Here is a 15,424-nt window from a genome sequence, read left to right as displayed (position 1 = left end):
GCTGTGTTTCTTTGAATTTCCAAAACCTTTACTTTATTCCACCCAAGGCCTGCCCCCAGGAGTTGATAATGTTTATAAAAACTGAGCGGCTTCTTTGATGCATAGCAACATAGTGTGAAAAAGCCTAATATGTCCCCTTTAAAAAAATGTATCACGAGTAGTCATTTTCTAAGCATGCTTGATGTACTTTGTACATGAGGGGAACTTAATTTTGCACGAAAAGTCAACTCGCCTTTGGGAGTAAAGTTAACTTGTAAAAGATAAGCTGACTTAACTCACAAAAGTTGAGTAACATTGACTGTACTTGAAAAAAAAATGGATGCACAAACACAGACTACTTCTGTTTAATCGACAGAAGTGGTTCCCAAATATTTTACAGTCACTTACCTCTTCAGACATTTGACCTGAAATACCCCCTGTACTTCCTGTGGTACCTGATAGTGGTGGTTGAACTGAGGGCAGCTTCACCCTCCCTCCTGTTCATGTGCTGGCTCTTTTGATGCATCACTTCCCTTTTGACGCATACGGTTGACCAATCACGTGAGGGAAACATAAGACAAAAAAAATCTGTCTCTCTAAGATTGTTTCCCACCCATCACTACAGCGCTGTTTTGATTGACACACATGGAGAGGTATTAAGTTAAGTTAAGCTTATTATTGTGGTGTCGAAATGCACTACAACGTACCAAAAGCTGTTTTTAATATATTTTCCTTCTCAAGTAGCTAAATCAAACCAAAATACGATCCCAGGAATTCCTCTGATCTTGTGGTTTCAAACAGGTCTTATTACAGGAGATGTCGGTATCAGTACACGGCTGTGTGAAAATAAAATCATACCTGTTGACGCAGCCTTAAAGATCAAGACCAACACAGACTGCGATGAAACATATCTTAAAAGGGAAATGTGCATCATCAGGTCGACATGCATATACAAACATTTATCTGCAGGTTCAGCTAAGTTTTTGACAGCTACTCGAAAATAGGACAGTGTTGGATTTCTTTTTGCAGACACAGACAAATCTTTTGTGCCAACACTACCGAGTCAAAATAATCACCGTCTTTGCTTCACACTACATTATAGTGAGCTTATAGTGACTGTTGTGATGAGAGAAACGGTATTTCGGAATACTGACAACAATTTATACTGATATTTTTAATTTAGAAAAGCCCTCATTGACAATATAGTTTTGTTTTTGTTTTGTTTCTTTTCCATTTAAGGTGGTGCCTTGGTTAAAGGCATTAATCCCTTACAGAAGGACGACTTAACCCAAAACAGACTCTAACCAAACAAAAATTTCCCATAGAAAATAAAACAACAACTTATACTGATATTTTTAATTTAGAAAAGTCCTCATTGACAATATAGTTCTGTTTTTGTTTTGTTTCTTTTCCATTTAAGGTGGCGCCTTGGTTAAAGGCATTAATCCCTTCCAGAAGGACGACTTAAACCAAAACAGACTCTAACCAAACAGAAATTTCCTATAGAAAATAATACAACAATTTATACTGATATTTTTAATTTAGAAAAGTCCTCATTGACAATATAGTTCTATTTTTGTTTTGTTTCTTTTCCATTTAAGGTGGTGCCTTGGTAAAAGACATTGATCCCTTCCAGAAGGACGACTTAAACCAAAACAGACTCTAACCAAACAAAAATTTCCCATAGAAAATAATACAACAATTTATACTGATATTTTTAATTTAGAAAAGTCCTCATTGACAATATAGTTTCCATTTAAGGTGGTGCCTTGGTTAAAGGCATTAAATTCATTCCAAAAGTCATTCTCTGTCTCTGTCCATGAACACAGTTGAAAGCAAATATGAACTAAACGTAGTGGAAAATCATTTCCTGTCATTTTACTTAATTTTCTACACACGGGAACATACCGAAATTCAGGGATTTTCATTCTATAACAGAGACAACTAAAAGGGAAAACTTCATGCAACGGTCTCCTGTGTCACAAGATGTCGCAAGGTTTGGTAGGTTTGTGGGTATGCTGGAGCTTAACCCAGATGTCTTCGGGCGAGAGGCGGGGTCCACCCAGGACTGGTCGCCAGCCAATCACAGGGCACATATAGACAAACAACCATTCACACTCACATTCATAACTATGGACAATTTGGAGTCGCTAATTAACCTAGCATGCATGTTTTTTTGGAGGAAAACCCACGCATGGAGAGAACATGCAAACCCCTCATAGAGATGCGGAGAATCGAACCTCGGTCTTCCCGATCTCTTGACTGCATGCAACATGCTAACCACTCAACCACCATGCGGTCCAAAACTGTAAATATTATCAAATCACTGATCCCTGAGTACAGTACTCAGAGTACTCGGCCTTTTAAATGATTTAAAGGAAGTAATGTTTTTCATTACAGTGATGTATAAAGTGACATAGCCAACACTTCTTGCCAGGTTTGACCATCTGCCCTGTTTATGGTTGCTCCTTTAACTAATGCTATGCAGTTAGAAATGCAACCAGCCAGACAAGCTATTACAATCGACTAAGCAGGTTATTTCTACGCTTACCCTTCCATCACATTACTCGCTGCAACGGACGACTATGCGTGCTTCCGCTTTGTTGTTCAAAAGGTAAATGAGGTGTACTGCAATCAGCCGCTATGCGCAAAAAAATATATAACATTCATAGGAATACGAATTAATATTTGTGATCTGATCAGGCTAACAATGGAAGATGCCATAGAGGAGAAATGCCGTCTTCCACAGCGGTGGATATTTTTAGAGCCGGTTTTAGGTGGCACTCAGCCGTTAGGAGGAATGAGCATTGGGAGAGAAATACACCGCTCATTAAGTTTTCAACAGTGGCTGCTGCAGTATAGTAGGGGATGCTTCAATTTGTCACTTTTATTGTGTGTTTTATGACATTAGTTTGGCAAAGCTTCAACAGGTCATGCGAGGAAATGAACACGCTGTCTATTTAAAGATGTGATGCACACTAAATGATATAACTAATGATAAGATAAGATATGCCTTTATTCGTCCCTCAGTGGGGAAATTTGCAGTACAGAATCAGTTAAGCAGTACAAAATACACAATATTGAAAAATAAACAATATAACCAACCCAAGTATTAACAAAATCAACAGTTTTTCCCAGAGTTATATACAATACAATATGTAGATAATATGAAACGAAATTAAATGAAATTAATGAAGTGACACACTTGCATGTTAATATTGACAAGACCACAACATAATCTGTACTGTTTTTTTTTTTTTTTTTTTTTTTTTGGGCAAATATATGAAACATTACAGTGCATTTCTTACATCAATCAAAATATAACTTTCCATTATTTACATTTGTATTCAGCAATCTGATCACAAGCCCGAAAAGGAGTAGGCTGAAGCAAAAGCTTATAAATTCATACCCCTTTTTGCAAGATATAATCATGTTATTATTATCATTGTAATATTATTATTGTTATTATCATTATTATAATTATTGTTATAATCTTTATCATTAGTACCATTATTATTATTATTATCATTATTGTTATAATCTTTATCATTAGTACCATTATTATTGTTATTATTATCACCATCATTATAATCATCATTAATATTACCATTGTCATCATTATAGTTGTAACAATTTTTGGATTTAAAAAAATATATATATATTTTACAGACTTCATTGCTTCTTGTAGAGTGCTGTATCATTCCATCTGTTGTTTTCTGAAATCCGCAGTATTTATGCTTTTTAGAATCTGAATGCCGACAGTCAGTAAGCCTACTACCGATGATAAAGACAAACGTGCATGACTTCTTATTGGGTCTGCAGAGAGCATCCTCTTCTCGAATCAGAGGTGGGCGGGCCAGTTTGCACATTATCGGCTGAGACTTGTCACAGTGTGCTCATTATCGCTGCTAAAAAGGTTATGTTATTTGTTGGTTGCTTTGTAAGCAAGAATCCAAATCCAAAATGACTTACTAAAACTTTGTGGACTCATGGAGCATGGGATGGTACATGCTGGTGTGAATGGCAGGAAATGCTGCTGGAGGAATTACATTGCTTTTTTTTATATATATAAATCCCAAGTTTGCATGTTCTCCCCGTGCATGCGTGGGTTTTCTTCGGGTACTCCGGTTTCCTCCCACATTCCAAAAACATGCTAGGTTAACTCCAAATTGTCTATAGGTATGAATGTGAGTGTGAATGGTTGTTTGTGTCATGATCGGGCTTCACAGCTCATTTAGTTTCTTCTGTTCCTCTGTTCCTCGTTCATGCTCTTACTTTGAATTCACTTCCTCTGTTGCTGTTCTGGCTGCACTGCGATTGAGTGGTTAGCGCACAGACCTCACAGCTAGGAGACCAGTGTTCGATTCCACCCTCAGCCATCTCTGTGTGGAGTTTGCATATGTTCTCCATGTGCATGCATGGGTTTTCTCCGGGTACTCCGGTTTCCTCCCACATTCCAAAAACATGCTAGGTTAATTAGCGACTCCAAATTGTCCATAGGTATGAATGTGAGTGTGAATGGTTGTTTGTCTATATGTGCCCTGTGATTGGCTGGCGACCAGTCCAGGGTGTACCCCGCCTCTCGCCATCAGAAGACATCTGGGTTAAGCTCCAGTGTACCCACAAACCTAATGATGATAAGCGGTATAGAAAATGATGAATTACAGGTTTTTTTGAAAGATTTTTTTAAAAGATCCAGCTGATGTGACGATAAACTGTATAAATATACAGACAATTACTGCTGAGTGGCTTTCTTCTAAGGAATGCTATTTAGTGCATTCCATTCTTAATACTTAACAGGTGTATTGTTTTCGCTTGCTTTGATTCTACATCTTCTGGCTCGGCTCCAAGAGCCCCCAAATTCAACCTTTAGAATCGGTTCCACTCTCTGTCACTCACCTGTCAGAGAGAAGGTGCAGAGCCGTGAGCTGTAGCTTCTGGCGTTAAGGTCACTTTCAGCCTCGCTGTCAGTCCTGCCTTTTGTATCAAACAGACTGAAAGGAATCAGGAAACAGGTTTTACTCTTCAAAGAGTCAGAATGTACCTTAAAGGCCTACTGGGTTTTTTAAGTTTTCTTTTCTAAGAACCATGGCTTGTTAATGTACATTTCCACTGTATCTTTCACTGATTAATATGAGGGATGCATTGATGAATGAACGGATTGCGTTGGCATTGAATCAAATAGCCGTGTAGACACAATCGCTAACAGAGTTACAACACCAGTCATGTTCATTGTGTCCCAACTCCCACAAGATGAGTTCTTATCCCCTGGTCCTTCCTCTATTCTCTCCAGCGGCATCATGTGACTGCCAGTGATGTGAGGAGAGAAGAAAAGGAAGGGATGAGTGCTCCCGCTTCCACACAGCAGATGTTGTGGGAAAGAGGGGGGTGGGGGGATTGAAGTACCGGTGAGGCAAAGGCATAGAATTCAATGATTGATAGAGTCTCACAGAGTAGAGAGCCGCTGCTAAATTTCCCATGAGCCTCTCATGGTAGTATAAGTGTAATGACACAGAGGGGTAGACAGATAAACCCCTGCTTCAATTTTACCAAGGTTTTCGACTGTGGAATGGCCACGGAGAGTATAAACATTACAAATATTGCAAAAATTATGAATTTAAGAATTTCAGACTTCAAAATGGGATGTCTATTTTTTTTCCCTACTAAATTAAAAGCAACATTTCAAAGCAAAGTTATTTAAATATCATGCACTATTCTTCCCTTCCGTTTTCTATATCTGGGAGCCGGCCTTGCTGTGTGGTGTGGACTGAATAAGAGGTTATTGATTGTTCAATGGGCTTTGTTAAGGGTTAACAAAGAGAAATTCATTACCATGCACGTTGCCTCCTTGGCATTTTGGCAAGGTGATAAAAATAGTTGGCTTGAAACACCGCACTGGGAATTTCAAAGCTTCATTTGGTGACCAGTCCGATATAACCTTCTAACTGGTGTTCAATAGCAGGGCATCTCAAAGACTCTCACTCTGTTCCACTGGGAAAGGAATTGTTGAAAGTAATCAAGGCATCAAGCTGGTTGGTGACTCAAGCACAATTAATTAATTATTATAATACTGTGGAATTACAATAAATGAATTATCTTAAAGTTGGAGTATCCGCTATTGCTTATTTACATACATTTTCCAATCAAATGGTAGCACCATGCCGAGAGTTGCTATATAAACATGTATTTCGTTTAATGAGAGAACGGACAATGAATCATAAGAATATTTTCTTGCTTGTCCCCCAATTAGGTGGCCTGTGCATTTCCCAGTCTGTGAAAATTCCACGTGAACCAAAAGCTGGAGAATTCGACAAGATTATACGAAGGCTGAGTGAGAACCCAAACGCCCGAGTGGTGATTATATTTGCCAACGAGGACGACATCAGGTCAGTGGAGTGAAATCCTAATTGTTTAAAATGCCAAAAGTAACACAAAACTACTAAAATAATGTTTTTTTTAATTAATTAACAGACAATAAATGCTCATTTAATTTTGACAATACAGAGCTGGTCAAAAGAATTAAGTTTTAAGGGAACCCTATTCTGCTTTTTCCACTTTTGTGACCTATACATGTTGTAAGAATGTCGTATTCTCGTGTTAAACGATGCCAAGGTTTTAGATAACGAGATTTGCACATTTGGAAGTGAGCCTTCAAAGAAAATTAAAACAAAAAGGTGCAGATTCTGGAAGATCTAGAAAGCTTTGTGTGCAGGTTGTTGTGTTTTGCTGCTCTAGCGGTGTCCACAACTTAATGCAAAGGGCCGAAAATGAGTATAATATGTATAATATGTGAAGACAAGCAACTATTGTAATATACAAATCAAAATTAATTCATGAAACCTGAAAATTTGTGTTGTGCGATACCTCTGGATTTGGTATCGATCCGATAACCAAGTAAATACACGGCCAGTATCATCTAAATCTGAATGTTTTATGACCTTCTTTGTGATATAACCAAACATCCCTCCTCTTTCTTTCCGCCATCTTCCTGCTCTCTCTGTGGTATGCCCGGGCTTGCCTGCCCGGTGGCAGGGTGGGCCCTGTTTGATTGCCAATCGCTTCTGAGTCACGTGATGGTTAATGAAACACAAAAATAGACAGGTTGTGTCTTGAATTAAACCGGAAATTAAACAGGAAACCAACTGAAGCCTAAGCATCCATGTTTTTACATAGATATCGATCAATATTGATACCAACGTTGAATGGATATTATCGATATTTGTATCGAGCCCGCCCACAACTACCTGAAAATGTCATCTCAAATAAACAACGTTCTCTATGTATTCCATAATTCATTTAGTCCCCTTCAAACAATGCGCTTTATTTACGTACAACTAATAATGTTGTCATCCATGTTTTTCCATTCATGGAAACATTAAAGTTACTCTTCTGGGAGCGGAAATGTATCTGTTCAAATTCATTATCTGTTCTTCATACGGTTGTCTCCATTAAGAATGAATTAATTAGTTGCAGGAGTAATCATTACAAGGAGTCCTGTTGTGGCTTTGTGAGGGGGAAACCATCTCCTAGCAACCACCGAGTAGGCTAGTGCATTTCTTGAGGCCAGTGAATTAAGGGGGGGGGGGGGTCCCTTGGCGATGACCGGGCCAGAAGTCCCATTGCTCATTGACTTAATCCCGTCCAGATAACCGCTACTTGTGTGAATATATAGTAATTACCGAAAGCCAAGGGGATCCCAACTTTAAATTCCTGCTGCATAAAGTCTGTGCAAGGCTCATAACGGACCAAAGAGTCCTGAGCTTTGTTGATAAAGTGCAAGAATGGAAGTCAGCTGATAAATGACTCTGGTTTCTGTGTTTTTGAAAGACAAATTATGTTCTTAGCACTTTCATGAGAGACATTGCTTTCTACAATACAAACTGGGAATCGATTCTTTACTTTGCATTCGGATACATTAGCTATACAGTCATCCGTAGACGCTTTTTATGTAGACCAGGGGTCTCAAACTCAATTTACCTGGGGGCCACCGGAGATAGGTTCTGGGTGAAGCCGGGCCGCATCAGGTTTTCAAAACAAAAAAAACAAAAAAAACGCATTTATTAAAAACTGGAAAAAAATCAACAAAAAAAACTATCAATGCTTTTGCTTCCGGTTTTCCACACCAAAATATCTCATAAAACATTCCACTGTTCTCAAATATCTTAATTTTTGTTTTTCTATACACAAAATAAGATAAAAAAATAAATAAACAAATTAGGAATAAAGACAATAAATCAATCAGTAATAAATAAGTAAAATAATAATAAAACAGCAAATAAGAAACGTAAGAAACCACATACAGTTGGTAGAAAAAATATTTTTTTCAGATTCAAACGTACAGTATTAACACTTATTTAACCTTTAACATGAACATTAATAAAACTTAATATGACCCAATTAGCAAGTTAGCATCGTTAGCACTCACTTCCATCTGGGAGCAGCGTCGTAACTTTAACAACATGTTTGATGAGATGCTTTATCTTCACGTGTATTTTCCGTTTATTCCAAATAATTTCCTGCATTTATTTGTACCCAAGCGTCATAAGCCTTTAGCTTCATTTGCTAATCCAAAGCAAAACAGGGCGGGGTATCAGGGGTAGGGTAACAGTATGGGCGGGGCAAAATCATGTTAATTGTGTCCGGTGTGCACACAGCTTTAAGCTGTCATTTCAACATTAAACTTTGGTACCAAGGTGGGGGCCTCAAACTAGCGTCTCGCGGACCAAATGGGGCCCGTGTGCCGCGAGTTTGAGACCCCTGATGTAGACGGTTGTAAACAGGTTTACTATGCTTGATCTATGAACATGTTCTATTTATAAATAGGAAATCCTACTTTGTGGAAATTCACTGATGACGGTTGGGTTGCAATTAACAAAGAATTATTGTACCTCATTTATCACTATTACCCTCCTTTTACACGTGTTAAAAAAACATATACTGTACATCATCCCTTGTATGATTATTATGAAACAGTCTTACAATGCATCGACTTAGAAGATGTAATATAAAAAAGAAAAAAGATGTTTATATAAGAACATTTATATAAGAAAATAAAATAGAATTAAAGTGACGCGGGGGTGTGGAAGTCTCAAATGAACCCTCAGCAACACTTTTTACTCTTCACTAATATTTCATATATCTCGCTTCTTTTTTATATCACGCTCTGTCTGTCCAGGCATGTTTCTGTCACCTCATGGTGCAAAAATCACTTTTGTGTACATGGAGCACAATCCTCGCCAATCGCACAACCTTGTGTCTATAGCTGCCTATTTTTCTTCAAGGATGGTGTGGCCTTCAAAGGAACAAAACAGCTAATATTTATTCTTACAGTAAGTTCCGGGTAAGAAGAAGATACTGCAACTCAGAATTGATTATATTTCTATGACTCATTTGTAATTCATTTTGGATTTTGGTGAACAATTCTGTTCTATATCAATTGTTTTTGTTATTTTTTCAAATGAGAACAAATAACAGATTGATTAGCATGAAATTTGATTAGTTTCGAGGTAAATTGATCTTACAAACCTGGCGTACCAGTCATTATCGTAGTCATCTAAACGTAATATATGAGGAGGTATTAATTAAACATCATTTTTCACCCAATTGTATTGAGTTGCGGACTCCTATAGAGCAGCTACACACAATAACCAGCACAGAAAGTGGCTTTGTCAAGCACATTACATAGATTGCCATTCAAACCCAATGGAATCAATAAGGGAATAATTTTTTCATAATTCATTCTAAGGAATTGTTGATTAAGTTCCTTGTTTCTGTTTTGGTATTGAGAGTCAGTAAAGCCACACAGGACAGATGACAGATTACAATTTTGATGCTGCTTCGCTCCAGTTTTCAACTGTGCCGCCGCAGCGCCTTCATTTTTCTTCCATTGGCAGCAAGCCTGGACAAATGTGGCAGGGGGGGGGTGATTGTGCAACAACCTCTATGTACTGTATGTGCTCGGGATAATCCTAGGAGGCCACTCACCTCTACTGCTTGTATAGCTTTATGCAAATATGTCCAGATTCAATACCCTAGTCGTGCAATCGCCTGTATAGTACATCTATGCTGCTTCTTCAGGGTGCATTTAAATAAGAACCTTACATTCATGGGTGTGTGTGTGAAATACAACAAAATAAAACAACAATACAGTATATAACACAACTTTACACAAAGCCTCTTGAATGTTTCATAGGCGGCTGCTCGAAGCGGCGAAGAAAGCCAATCAAACAGGCCATTTTATCTGGGTGGGTTCGGACAGCTGGGGGTCCAAAATCTCACCGATACTGAACCAGGAAGAGATGGCTGAAGGCGCTGTGACCATCCTGCCAAAACGACAGTCCATTAAAGGTAATTAATGTTTAATTAATTACATATTGTTGGAGTTTTAGCGTCAAAGCGTATGTGTCATTATGTCGCTTAACCACCGTCAATGTTTGTTGTATGTGTGAGTTAAATCTTATAGACAGATAAGACACTCAATGTATCACATTTTCCGCTCAACTGGTGTCGGTCAATGCGGAATTGTGTAATCCCATTTCAACATTGACCATACAGAAATATAAATATGGGACAAAAAGACTGGACAAACTATAATATTGGTTAGCTGTATGAGGTAACTTTGATATTCGAGCTTGTGGCGATGATTGAGAAGACCCAATTTGCAGACCATGTATTTGCAGGAATGGACTTGATGTAACTTAACACTTAACACGACTGTCCATCAGGTAATCAGGTAACTTAACAATTCCAATATACAATATATATGTCACCTAAATACATAGATGCACAGGAAATCATAAGTCCACCAGCTTTAAATAGCTTTTCTGAAATGACATCAACATTGTCAAAAATCAACTCAAAACAAGTTACATTTACAGTTCATAATTACAGCTTCAGAATGCCTTTGCGGAAAAAAAAAGTCACTAAATCAGGGGTGGGCAAACTTTTTGACTTGCGGGCCGCATTGATATTACAAAATTTAGGGGGGGGGCAGATTTTACACGTAACAGTCCACCTGGTATTATTGTGTCTGTAAAATTGTCATGCAATCTGCTATTATTATTTATTATTTTATATTTATATTTAAATATTTGAAAAATAATAAAATATTATAATAATTACAATAAAATTAAAATAATAATAATTATATTATTATTATGTAAAATATGCAAATATAACAATAATATTATATATAATTAATATAATTAGCATTAATATAATAAATATAATAATCATAATAGTTCTAATAATAATTATAATAATCTAATAATAATAATTATTATTATTATTATTATTATGTGCTTGTGTCCCTTTTTTCAGGAGCACTTTGTAAACAACAGACCATGTCAAAAAACGAAATTGATAAAACCATCAAAAGGTTGGCTCAGGCCATGATGCCAGGTTGTATGTTGAGTTTAAATGAAATACTTTGGAAAGATTGGGCGGGCCGTATTCAAACACTTGGCGGGCAGGATGTGGCCCCCGGGCCGTAGTTTGCCCACCCCTGCACTAAATGGTCATCAGTAAATTGGTTTCTGTTCTAGGCTTTGATCGCTACTTCATCAGTCGAACACTGGAGAACAACAGGAGAAATATCTGGTTTGCAGAGTTCTGGGAGAACAACTTCCAGTGCAAACTAAGTCGGCATGCTGTGAAGAAAGGCTCTGGCATCAAAAAGTGCACAAGTGAGTACACACCTAATACCAAACTCTCCATCACCGACTCCATGTATAAATGGACTGTGTCTCTTTTAAATATATATTACTAGGGGTGCGCCGATCGACGGGCTACAAATCGGTATCGGCCGATATTAGTGAAAAAGGACGATATCAACATCTCAGTGGCTTTTGTTTTGTTTTGCTTTATTGCTCTCTAGTTCTACCATATCTTACTTATTGTGTGGAAATATGGGGTAATAACTATAAAAGCAATCTTCACTCACTAAATGTACTGCAAAAAAGGCCAGTAAGGATAATTCATAATGCCGCCTACAGAGAACATACTAACTCCTTATTTCTAAAATCACAAATACTTCAACTTGCTGATATAGTTAATTTCCAAACAGCTAAAATAATGCATAAGGCTAAAAACAACCAATTACCTAAAAATGTCATCCAATACTTCTCTACAAGAGAGGAGAAATATGATCTCAGGGAAGAACTACATTTGAAACACTTAAATATGTTTGGACTATGTTAAAAAGCCATAGCATTTCAGTATGTGGAATCAAACTATGGAATGGATTGAGTAAGGACCTCAAACAATGCACAACGATGAGCCAATTCAAGAAACAATACAAGCAGTTGATGTTTGCTAAATACAAGGATGAAGAGTCTTGAACCTGTCATGATGTGCTATATATATCACTATATTGACACTTACTATGGTACCCATTATGGCATTGGATAGTCATATCACCTTGTACTTCGGTACAAGGTACATTATTAAAAAAAAAACAAAAAACCTTAAACTGCATTATGGAAAGCAGGAAGTGAACAAATGTAACAGTTACTGATTGTAAAAGTACCAGATGGAGGGGTAGGATTTAATAAGCTTTGCTTCTTCTTATCTTCCTACTCCTTTTGGACATGTGGAACTGTGAACTGATTATGTGATGCATTCAATTGTAATCTGATGCATGTTCAAATGAAATTAAACCATTACCATTACCATTACCATAGGTTTTATCATAGGTTTATCTGTGCAATAAACAAATGACAAAATTTGAAACAACAACGTCCTTTTGCCTGGTGAGATTCTACAATGCACCTTCAGAAATCCGGCATTCAAGCCAAAAGTTTTATACCATGTTCGACCAAAAACCGGAAATTACCATAATTAGCACAGCACATCAAATAATGAACACACTGGAGGATGCCATGTAATCTACTCTTATGGTATCTTTTTCGGTCTTAGCTCAAGCTTGCTACAATAAGTACCGCTGCTCTGCCTCGTTGTGTCACTTTACTGCTTCTCTGACTTCCTGACTCAGGGGCAGTAATATTGTTTCTACTCTCTGCTGGACAAAAATAGCCACTGCAGATGATATAACGTGGAAACAGGCAGAATAACAACTTGAGTGGGTAACAATCTGTTAATGAGGTACCAGTGCATAATATTCTGTACTGGTATGCGCTAATGCATTCATGAATTATGCTTAGTAATAATTGTTGCACATGTGATAAATGCTTATGAGCAAAGATAATTATTGTGGAATCTGTGTGCTATTTAAAACAGTGTGGGAGACTGTATAGAGATGATAATTAGACCATGGAATTAAAATGTTTTTTATGCATTTTGGAAGCGCAACATCTAAGTGCAAGATGCTGATTATGTAGTAGAAAGCAAGGCAGTCGCAGGTCATCTTCTAATAAGGAAACACTGAAGTATATTCATGCAGTATGTAGTATGTATACTGTATTTACACACAATAAATTACTAGTGAAACTGAGAGAATCTTTAAGAAAAGATTTGATGCAAGAGGAAGAGGATTTGATGCCGCTCCATTCTGATTCCCAGGCAGTCCAACAAATCCAACCAGTTTTTGGGCGATTCACGTTTTGGGCACCATACATTGGAGGCGACAGGCAGTGAATTGTCAACACCAGTTGCTTTTTCTCCTCTGAATTTATTCGATTCCCTCCACCTCTGACAGTCAATCAAAGGATGGCGGTTTGTCTGTTGGCCGCCGCTCATTGCTTCCCGTGTGCAATGGTTTTTGCCGGTCATTTCTAATGTGTGTGGCACCCATTAGACCTTCAACTGCCACACAAACATGGGTGCTACAGTAGCCACCGCCCAACCGATGATCATATCGTGAGCCTCGATAATTCACCTTGATGGTTTCATGAATGGAAAGTGAACAGGAGACGGTCTTTATTGGCTGGATGTTGCAACGGGGGCCGATCCCCCCACGTTAAAACACAACTTAACTGTGCTTAGGTGCTTCACTAAAGTGTATCTGAAAGGAATAAGGATGCAAAGTGCATTAATATTAATAATTCACATCACTGCTTTGTTTCCCAATGTTGCTGTATGTGGTGCCCGAGAGGCCCAAGATGGCATCATGGTTCCAGATACACTTTTATATAAAGTACATATGCACTACTCCTCCATGAATCACCACCTTATCGTGGTGGAGGGGTTTGAGTACCCGAGTGCTATGTTGTCTGGGGCTATATGCCCCTGGTAGGGTCTCCCAAGGCAAACAGGTCCGAGGTGACGGGACAGACCAAGAGTGATTCAGAAGACCCAAATGAATAATAACAAGAGGAGGAACCGTACCTCGCCCGGATGTGGGATACCGGGGCCTCACCCTGGAACCAGGCCCGGGGAAGGGGCCTGGAGCGCCTGGTGGTCGGGCCTTCACCCGTGGAGCCCATCCGGGCCCAACCCGAAGAAGCCACACGGGATCTTCCCCTCGTAAACCCACCACCTACGGGGGCAAGAGTAAGAGTCCGGTGCATTGTGTGTTGGGTGGCGGTCAAGGGCGGGTGCATGGGCGACCTGGTCTTTGGCGGCCAAATCTGGTTCCTCCCTGTGTTCACTGGCATGCCCAGCCGGGAAAAGGACACGCTAGAGAGATTATGTCTAACAGCTGGCCTGGGAACGCCTTGGTGTCCTCCCGGTGGAGCTGGAGGAGGTGGCCGGAGACCGGGAAGTCTGGGCTTCCCTACTAAGACTGCTGCCCCCGCGACCCGGACCCGGATAAGCGGAGGAAAATGGATGGATGGACATATGCACTATATACTTACCGTAAGGAGTTAACTCCGTAGGTTGGCTGGACTCACCCTAGTTGTTCCCAAATATTTTTGCACCCCCCCCTTTTGGAGATTATTATTATTATTATAAATTAGCCACAAATTAGCTTGTCAGGGCCCCTCCCCCCAGTTTGAAAATCACCGCCTTAAGAGGTAGGGTTAGGAGAAGCTCAGAGTAGAGCCACCGTGCCTTCAAATCAAGAAGAGCCGCTCATCTAGTCCAGATGCCTCCTAGCCGCTTCCATGGTGAAGTTTTCTGGGCATGCCTAGCTGAGCGGAAGCCCAAGTCACAGACCTAGGACATGCTGGAAGAATTATGCCTCAGAGCCATCTTGGGAACGCCTCTGTGTCCTCCCGGTGGAGCAAGAAGATATGGCCGGGGAGCAGGAAGTCTGGGATTCTTGACTGAGTCTTGTGCCCCAGCGACCCAGACCTAAATAAGCAGAAGAAAATAGATGGATGGATGGCACACCTTCATCAGTCGCATGCTGTTCCTTGGAGTTTCCAGCCAAAAGTGGATTAGGTCAGACACTAAAGCCTGGGTATAGGAGTGTTCAACACACAGGTAAAAAAAAAAAAAGATCACTAAAAGGCATCAAACCAGCACTGTCACAAATAAAACAAGCAAGCAATATAAGCTGCTAAATTTAGTTTAATGGAGAGCATAAGCTGAACATCCCAGGTTA

The 15,424-nt window shown here is 39.1% G+C and overlaps 1 protein-coding gene across 2 annotated transcripts in view; it reads left to right on the top strand.

Moving 5' to 3' along the window:
• The window catches only part of LOC131104050 (metabotropic glutamate receptor 4), a 154,318-nt gene that overhangs the window by 113,348 nt on the left and 25,546 nt on the right, over positions 1-15,424 (top strand). For both annotated transcript variants that reach the window (XM_058050773.2, XM_078796711.1), the window contains exons 4-6: positions 6,230-6,365; positions 10,172-10,326; positions 11,523-11,663. In XM_058050773.2, the coding sequence (XP_057906756.2) occupies positions 6,230-6,365; positions 10,172-10,326; positions 11,523-11,663 (432 nt within the window). The remainder of the gene's footprint in view (positions 1-6,229; positions 6,366-10,171; positions 10,327-11,522; positions 11,664-15,424) is intronic.

This window comes from Doryrhamphus excisus, linkage group LG15, assembly GCF_037039965.1.
Source record: "Doryrhamphus excisus strain RoL-2023G ecotype Guam linkage group LG15, RoL_Dexc_Guam_v1.1, whole genome shotgun sequence".
Classification (NCBI taxonomy): Eukaryota; Metazoa; Chordata; class Actinopteri; order Syngnathiformes; family Syngnathidae; genus Doryrhamphus; species Doryrhamphus excisus.
This window is presented reverse-complemented; position numbering and strand designations above follow the sequence as displayed.